Here is a 9073-nt window from a genome sequence, read left to right on the forward strand (position 1 = left end):
GTGTGTGTGTGTGTGTGTGTGTGTGTGTGTGTGTGTGTGTGTGTGTGTGCGCGCGCACGCGCGCATACGGAGCCTAGACTAGAGTACACCCATTTCACCTGTAACACGTCTTACAAGTTATTCATGTGTCTAATTATGGCTTTACTTCACTATCACCTGAGTGACAAGAGGGGATTGGGAGGCCTCTGGAAATTTGGGATTTAGATTCAGTTAAACATATTCACACCTCTTGAGATTGATTTTGGAAATCTCAGGGGAAGACAGCTGTCCTCATGAAACGTCTGTCACTTCCACTCCTGCGACAGCATGTTTTCTGTGGTTATTTTTTTTTGGTGATAGCGCATTTATTTCTCACTGGACAACTAGAGGGGAGGAAGGAAAGGCTGGTTTGCCCAGCCGTCCCACTATTGGAGCACCTCCAAAATGGTCCTGTTTGACTCTGGAGCCAATGATGGATGGAGGCTCATGGGAAAGGCGATGTTGCTTCTGTCACTTGGTGCAGATCCCACAGTCTGACTTGCAACTTTTGCTACTAACTCTGAAAAGTGAGTCTTCGCCACTGTGTAGGCAAACTCAACTACAATCGGCTGGAAGCAACCAGAACTACCACAACTCATGACTTGAATGAGAAAAACACCTGGATCATTGTACAAGGCAGCCAATTCCAGTTTTATCTGGGTGTGTTTTTTTTTTTTCACCCTAAGATATGTTATGGCACATTGAGGAAACTCCAACCAGGAGCTACATTTCATTACCTGTCTCGCTATCTCAGAAACATGGGGATTATAGCACTGCAGCCTTTGCAAAGTTAATGCGTTTCCATACAGCCTATTTGACTCCCATGCACAGTCTTTTTTCAATTGTAAATGAGGGGGAGAAGCACATACGAAAAGCTGTTTGACTTGCAGTACCAGCCACAACATCTTAGTTCCAAGCTTTTAAATTCTGTGTCCATATTCCTGATTCATCTTCCCTATTTTCTCTCCTATTATTTTTATATTCATATACATATCTCCAGCTACCTTTGGGAGAATGTCACGTGCAGAAGAAAAGTGATGTGAGATTCCAGAAGGCAGTACAGAAATAAAGCAGAAGCATTACCAAGTGCAAGCAAAGTTTGACCACAAGAACCAAGAAAAAGAGCTCAACTGTAAAGAGATTACATAAATCAATCAGTGGGATTCCTCCTCGGCCATTGTAGCAATGGTGCAGTACAGAAATTAGACCAGAGCATAAATAATATTAGCCCCTCACTGTACAGCATACCTGCTCTTTCTTCAATACTCCATCCTGCATAAATTGTTTGCAAACTTAGACTATGGAGTAGCGAGCTTCTTCCTTTGTTGTTGGTTTCTGCAGGGGGGCACAGTGATCAGCAAGCATAAGGGAGTTTGGAGAATTAGTCCTCAAGTTACTATACTTTGGGACCAGGAATGGATTGAGTCAGAGAACTCCAGTCAACAGCTTTCCCCTTCTTCTAGTGTGTATAATATATGGCAATGACTTCTCAAGAATAGTTTAAAGATAGGTTTTTGTATTGGTTCCCACCTCACTGCAGAATTACAGTATTGGCATTTTGCAAGCAATGAGTATGGGGTTCTAGATAGACCTGTTAATGTCCTGCACTGGGATAGAGCAGATGGTATGGAAGTATCTGAGCATTATATTAGCTGCTTGAAGCTCCAATTTGAAACAGCAAATTTTATAAACAGCTTTTATTGGGCGCGTCTCTCAAAACGAAGGGCTGATGGTTCCGAAAAATAAGGGCATGCTATTGCATCCGCTCATCTGTCAATGGCCGTTCAACCAATCTGTGATGGCTGATGGGATTTCATGATGTTGTGCTTTACAAATGTCTTATCAAAATTGCATTTAAAGTTTAATATCTGAATGTAAAAGTATATAAAGTTCACAACCTGTTTATCCACTTGGCATTCAAATAAAACATTCACACATCAACATTTTAAAGTGTGCAAAAATAGATGAAAAATACATTTCATGTTTCTGCTATAGAAAGTTCTCTACCATTTAAGTCAATGCAAATTTTAATAGGAGTTGGCCAGAGTGTACATTGCTGTTTAGTGTGTTTAAGGTTATTCTGTACATTCATATGTCTTTATTGTAGGCAAAAGCAACACATACATATAGCTTTACCCAATTATAAAACTATATAAAAGATAAGTAGAGCTTTGTTTCTGATGATCATAACAAAGATATCAATATTTTTGGTTCCTCAAACCTCCAGGCAGACCAAACAGAGTCTGTTGCTATTAGGAGTTGAATACACGTGTCATCAGTAAACAATCCCAGGGAAATGACTAGCAAACCCATTCCCAAATTTAAGGTGGCTTGGCTGATGAGAAATTTGTATTTAAAGGGCAGATGGGGATGGAGAAGCCTTCCAATAAGGGGTCGTAACCTCTTAACTAAGCCAACAAGTCAAAGAAAAGTATGACCAGAGAAGCAGCATCTTTACAGAACAGATTCTGGGGTGCATCTATAACGCAGTACCCTCAGTATTATAGTGAAACCCAAGGGTAATAGTTGGGATGATTAAGCCTTGCATCTTCTAAATACTTTACAAACACAGCCCCTATGATGGAGCTAGCGAGGATGAAGGAGAGACGAATGAGGCTGAGTAGACAGCAATTACCTTAAGCCATCTTTGCATCTATCTTCTCAACAGTTTCTCCAGCACTCAGGCCTCATCTCAAGCCTGGTAGTACTGAGTGACTCAACACCTCTGTCGTGGAAGGATTTGAGCTGGATATTCCCCTAGCTCCCTCCTCTGCAGGACCTGAGCTAATAGATGTTGTTGAAATACGTCTAGCAGATCCAGCGTCCCACATAAGGAGCAGGTGAGCTCCACTTGTACCTCGGCACGCAGTGACTTGAAAACTTACCTGGGAAATGGGAGACCAGGGCTTGAATCCACCTCTCCCAAGAAAGTGCACTGATCTCTGGACCCTAGAGGACTCTGAGCTGCTGGGGTCTTACTCCTGGGGAAACTGTTCTGCTTAGTAAAAAATTATTCACTGCGACACACAGAGAAAGACCTTAACTCCACCGCCCTATCGGTAGGGCACTCCCTCAGGCTGTGGAAAAGTCAAACCCCTGCTCCAGGGGTGAAATATCATCCACAGAAGAGAATAAGACTGCTCTGCCCTCCACATATCTTATTGTTAAGGGTTTAGGGCATTTCCTAGGGATTCAAATCCTTGGTTCAGCTAAGGCAGAGACTGGACTTCAACTCAAGTCTCCCATGTACCAGGGCACTTCTGGCTCTAAGAGCCTCCAGCCTGGATTTGGAACAACATTCAATGACTTAAGCTCCAGCCACCTCTGAGCATGATCCGTGGAGTAGCTTTGGCAGTGCTGGCGCCGCTCAGCACACTGGCTATTATGGATCTCATTCACTTGGCAACTAGCAACTCTTCCCACCACTGTTCAGAGAGCCAAAGCACCTAACTCAACCTAGATGCCACTAGGCCTGGGGCAATGGGTGGCCACAATGCACAGCCGTGAAGGCAAAACCAATGGAGCCCTGTGCAGGGGAAGGGGGAGATGATTGCTAGAACCAGGGGGTCCTGCATGTGAGCCTCTCTTGCCTCGACCTGAGAAGCAAGAGCCTAGGGAAGGGCAGGATGTGGTGATACCAGGGTAGAAATCAAAACGGACCTACTCAAGCACCAGTGCCACTTGACAGCATGCCATGTTGAAGACATGAATCAGAAGAGTACAAAAAACAAGTCTGCTTCAGGCCTATGAGGTGAGTGGGAGCTGCTTATCCTGAAACCACGTGGGCAACTTGCATGGGCAAAAAAGGCCCAATGCGCCCAGTCAACCCACTTGTGTTAAGCATTTGCAAAACTGGGACGTCCCTATGAACCCGGGCCCGACCGCAGACCTGCAGATGTTGCATCCAAGAGTTCTGCAAAGGTTACTCCAAGCTGAAGAGCGCCGTTCACAATCCCCATGCCCTGGGTGGCCTCCTAGTCCCTGCTCCAGTAGGCAGCCAGCCCCGCCATCTCCTTTTTTTTTACCTTTAAATCAGTTTTTTCAGAATTGATGTGCAGGACCACCCTAGATTCAGCCCTGTATCAATGACAAAAGCATGCAACACAGCCAAGCTATCCCTATTCTCTGTCCCTGCCCATCTGGTGATATGGGACTCATCAATTAGCTTACCCTTCATGCTAATCCTGGATCCTTGTTTGCATTTCAATCTCCATGATAGAAGGGATCTTCAACCCTCTGAGAGGAATGGCTAAGATAGGGCAGTTGCCAGCTGATAGTATCTAGCATGCAAGCCAGAGGAGGTACCAAATACTTTCACCATAGGCCAAAGTCTGTGTGTGGATATTATCCGGGGGGGGCCCAACAACAATAGGAAGCTGAGCCAATGTTTCTGCAGCGATATGGACACACATAATCGCCAAGTGCGCATGGAAGATGCCATGACTTTTGGTCCCCCTTTAGTTGGTTTATGACATGTTAAAGGAAATGCTGGAGTCAGCACATCCTTTGGACAGGACGTGACACACATAAGCACAGGATGCTGCAGTTTCAAGAGATGGGCAAGGTGCTGAGTCCAGCTCCTAAGGACAAACCGCACGCTCCCATCACCCCTCCAAGATCAAGGCGTTCTGCGCCCCACCCTGAGCAGCTCTCCATCACTGGCCACAAATAACTTGGTCTCTATTTCTCCCTGGATCGCTCTTCTGTCGGACTCCCTTCCCCATGCTAGCAAATGGCAGTAGGCCTACAAATGCTGAAGCACACTAAGAACATCAATGTGAGACAATAAGGTAGGGTGGCCCATCAGGCAGGGGATCCCACCAGAAACAGAAAGAAGATTACAGGATCATTTTTTCTCTCTTGCATTGGCACTTCCCCGGTTGACTGGGGGTTGGGGGGTAGAGCAATTTGCATGGTATCAGGGACATTTTCCAGCATGATCCTTCTTGTAAACCAGGCTTGACTCATATGATCTCAGTTTGGGCTGCTTCTGCCAGTGTCACCAAAGACCGTCTCACTAGTTGCAGTGCATATAAAAAGTTAGAAACAAAAAGACGGATGCGACTGCCAGCCTTTTCCTTGGCCGCCTGAACTTTAACACCCATGTTCTAGGAGCTTCCTTTCCAAGGCATTTCTAAGCAGCTTGAATCCAGGTTGGGAATGACATTTCCATAGTGCAATGTGAACGGAGGAGTAAACTGCCAGGAACCGCTGACAGTTGATCTTTGCTTCTCGATTCCTGTACAGACTTCCACCTGGCGTGCATGTTCCCGCAAAGACCCTTCCCCCTGGGTTTGGTTTACAGTCAGTTCTCTTACAATCCCATGCATTAGCAATATGAGGAGGAGAAGACACGTGTTCAGTGCAAAGGTCATTCAGAGCTGCGTTTCATCTCTGGTTTCAGGATTGCAGGAATCCAGCTTGTTACTGCAGCTGCTTTTCCGACTGTGCGTGTCATTGGATACATGCGCTAGAGGGTCAGAGCGTATTAAATACCTAGCAGAAATAAAAGAAGCAGCTAATTATTGTTCCATTCCAACACGAGACTCCTTGGACACAAGTCATCATTACCTGAAAGCACGCATGGTTTCTTGGGGGAAGACGCAGGAGTATTCTCCGCTAACAGCAGTGTAGCTACTCCAGAGTCACATCAGTGCAAAGGGGAAGATTTGGCCTGAAATTTGCTTTGGGGTAGGACATCTACCTAACTAGTTTCCAGATTCCTGTTATGTGCTATATACATCTGGCACAATAGCCAGACAAAAAGGCATGCTCCTGTGAATAAATGGATCTATTCGTCATTAAAATGCTGCTACAAGATGTACATTTTGTCTTGGGCTCTTGCTCATAAAGTTGCCACAATTTTTCAACTAATTTTCACTTATTTTCTTGAAACTGTAGAGCCTAAAAAAACCCAACACAGCTCGTTCACCTGCAGAAGGATTATGAATACATCAAATTTGAGGAAGAGAGTGAACCTGGACTCTACATCTCACAGGGTGGGAAAGCTACAAAACCAGAAGAAAGCCATACTAATTCTATCCAGGAAGAGCACATGCCAACTGCAGATGCTTCCTCAGCCTGACGAAGGGTATTTATACCCAAAAGCTGGCAAAGAAGAATTTTTCTGATGATCTGACTCAGTTTAATAAACGATATCAGATTTACCCACAAAACCTTGTCTGCCGATGTCCTTAGACCAACACGGCTACAACCTGTACCCCTATACTAATAACAAACACTTTCTTAGCCATGGGGCACCCTCAACTCTTTCAAGCAAAGTCTTTGAAGTGAAATAGGGAAAGGTTCTTGGAGAAAGGCATGAACCATCTCAAGCCTTAAAAAACAGACTACACTTAGCAACGTTCACAGACCACCCAGCATTGCAGCGCACGTGGTTGGCACTCGTTTCATACGTACACGATATCATTGAGTTCCAGGCGCGTGTCCGGAGGTGGATTGATTAGGACATAGGACAGCGTGTTCTGGTGGTCATTCATTTCATCTGCAAGGGGGAAAGAAACAGACTTGTTATGCAGACGACTGGCCTGTCGGGAGGTAACTCTCGACTGGATTCGGCAGTGAACGTTCAACAAATCACTTCCGCGCTCCTAAACCTGGGGAACCACAGGGGCTGGTGGACTTCCCAAGGGGTTGCGATTACAGAAGCAGATGTGCTAAATAATGAGCGTTCAGTGGTGTTCCTGGACCAGACATCCAGTGAGTGCACAAGGTTTGTGCCCTAAGCCCTTGGACAAAGACTGCTGCAATAGAGATTGGTGGCTCGTAGCTCTTTGGGCCTGGTTTTCCTTCCCATCCTGCCCATCTCCAAACACCAGCAGGTATTTAAATCAAGGGGAAATGGGCAAGACGTGTTTACCTGAGTTGTTTTTGTGGCTGGGCATGTCTCCCAGAACAACAAGCCATAGCTAGCTCACTCACACGATGCAGTGCCACAAGCAGGTGGTGGAAAGGAGTGGGGTGAGGAGCATGATGCCATTCAGAGTCCCCACTATGTCCCCGGAGAGAGGGTGTGGGGTGTTGTAGGAGCTGGGTGCTCCCTTCCCCTCCACAGACTAGCAGGGCTGGCTTGCACGTGGGAGCCCTGCCATGACCAAATATCCTGAGTTTATCTTTCTGGTCCAAAGAGAGTCAAGCCTGAAGGATAGGAGCTCTGTCCCTCAAGACAGGGGATGTCCTACCATTTGTGAGCACCCAGCTTGATAAAAGGAGAGGCTGGGGTGAAAAATTGGGCTCCCCTTCTCACTTGGGCTGGGTCCTTAATAATGGGCAAGCTCTTCTAACTAAAGTGGGGCCCTGCCGGCTGCAGGGACTGCAAGAAGGCAAGGCTGAAAATGCAGCAGGCACTTCCCTGCCTCCTTGACACACCCCACCTACTTCTTCCTTTCCCCCAGGCCTCTATGCTCACACTCCTGAGCCGGCTTTCCCTTCTGCACAGCCCTGTCGGAGCCCCTGGTGCCAGTCTCAAACCCCCTGTCTGCCCCCAAGAGCAACGTGAGCATCTTCAGTGTCTAATGGCAAACTGCTGGAGCCAGGCCCTTGCCTCACCCATTCTGCATATACATCCAGCCCTCTTCCCTAGCACCATGCTAGCCAGGCTGCTTGAGCGCATGCAAGTGTCTGAAGGCACTTGGAGGGGATTTCAGTCCTGGACTATTCTTAGCATTGGTCCCAGAACAGGTGGCATCTCCAAAATAAGGAAAAAGCTGCGCTTACCTTGTTTTAATGCATTAAAAAAGATAGAAAGATGTTAGTCTTATTGTACTGGGCATTCCCCACAGATTTCAATGTCTGTCCGGGGCAGCCAGAAAGCCCTGAGGCTGCTCTGATTTTTGCCATAGGCTCAGATTGCCCCTTGTTGGTCTGCTTCACCCATTCCCTGTCCTCCCAGGAGCAGAATGTATTTAATGATTATTTCTTTGGTCTGCCCAAAGGAAACGCGGTGTGCTTTCAGAGCAAAAGGGAGTGCAATCAAGGGAGGCAGTTAATGTCAAGGGAATTGAAGGGCAAAGCTCCAAGTTTGGAAGAACAGGAAAATCCAACAGAAAATATTCATGGCCATCAATATATGAGCCTGACAGATTACCTTGGAGAGCCATATTCTCTGGAACAAGCCATATCAATTGTGGTAACAAGCTCACTGCATGAATACACTTATTTGCGCAGCCTTTCTTTACATCGCATGGGTGTTGTGCAGACCAACCATCTTTGATCTAAATGAGGGGGCTATGCCTTCTGCTTTTCAAACAGCTGGGTAAAAAGGTGATGAGTGAAACGAAGGCAAGTGCACCGGTTCGGCGATCAAGACAATTATGTGGATAAACACATGGCGCCGTACGTGTAAATGGGGTTGGTCGCGGTTGCACAAATAACAGTGTTTATACATTCACTGACAAGGTGCAGTATGTACAGGATGGCTCATGAGATGGAAGGTTAGTAGAGAGGCTACGTCAAGGGCAGAGAAGCAAATAGGACAGTTACATGAACTCGCTGCAAGGCTTTCCACTGGGACCTCGTCTCCCACATTAATCAGAAATATTGCCTCTCTAGAGCAAAACAGTCGGCCGTGTCTATTAGACCTTTGGATTTTTTGACATTTCAATCAAGACCTTATCTTGCAGAGGATGTTTAATGGTACCAGAGTCTTGTCTTGCAGTGGCTGAACCTTCCTGGACAGGTTTGTTTTTGCTGTTTACCTTGCCTACCTGCCCTTCAACCTTGGTTATGTCTCCCTTGGTTTTGATTACTACGACACAGATCGTTCTCTTCAAGTGCAGTGTCTAGCGGATGCTGGGAGATGCTTCAGTACCCAGTTTTGCATGCCAAAGGCCCAGATGCTTGTACAAATGGGTCAAGCAGAAGTCTGAAGTTGGCCTGGCTGAGCAGCCTGGCCAGATGCATGTGCAAAAATGCATGACCGCTGCTGACAGCTGACATTTGAATTCAAGGGCAGAGGCACTGCTTTGAGGTTAAATCTGAGGAATTTACTTGCCAATAAATACATTCAATGCACAGACAGCATGGAAGCACTGAT

General features: G+C 46.3%; 1 protein-coding gene across 3 annotated transcripts in view; it reads right to left on the reverse strand.

Annotated features, from left to right (window-relative positions):
- Positions 1-4041: 4041 nt before the first annotated feature.
- Positions 4042-9073, reverse strand: part of KCNT1 (potassium sodium-activated channel subfamily T member 1) — a 218196-nt gene continuing 213164 nt past the window's right edge. For all 3 annotated transcript variants that reach the window (XM_019510827.1, XM_019510828.1, XM_019510829.1), the window contains 2 exons: positions 6439-6523; positions 4042-5514 (listed from right to left, as the gene is read on the reverse strand). In XM_019510827.1, coding sequence (XP_019366372.1) covers positions 5394-5514; positions 6439-6523 — 206 coding nt within the window. In that variant the 3' untranslated portion in view covers positions 4042-5393. The remainder of the gene's footprint in view (positions 5515-6438; positions 6524-9073) is intronic.

This window comes from Gavialis gangeticus, unplaced genomic scaffold, assembly GCF_001723915.1.
Source record: "Gavialis gangeticus isolate Ggan-Ray unplaced genomic scaffold, GavGan_comp1, whole genome shotgun sequence".
NCBI lineage: Eukaryota > Metazoa > Chordata > Crocodylia > Gavialidae > Gavialis > Gavialis gangeticus.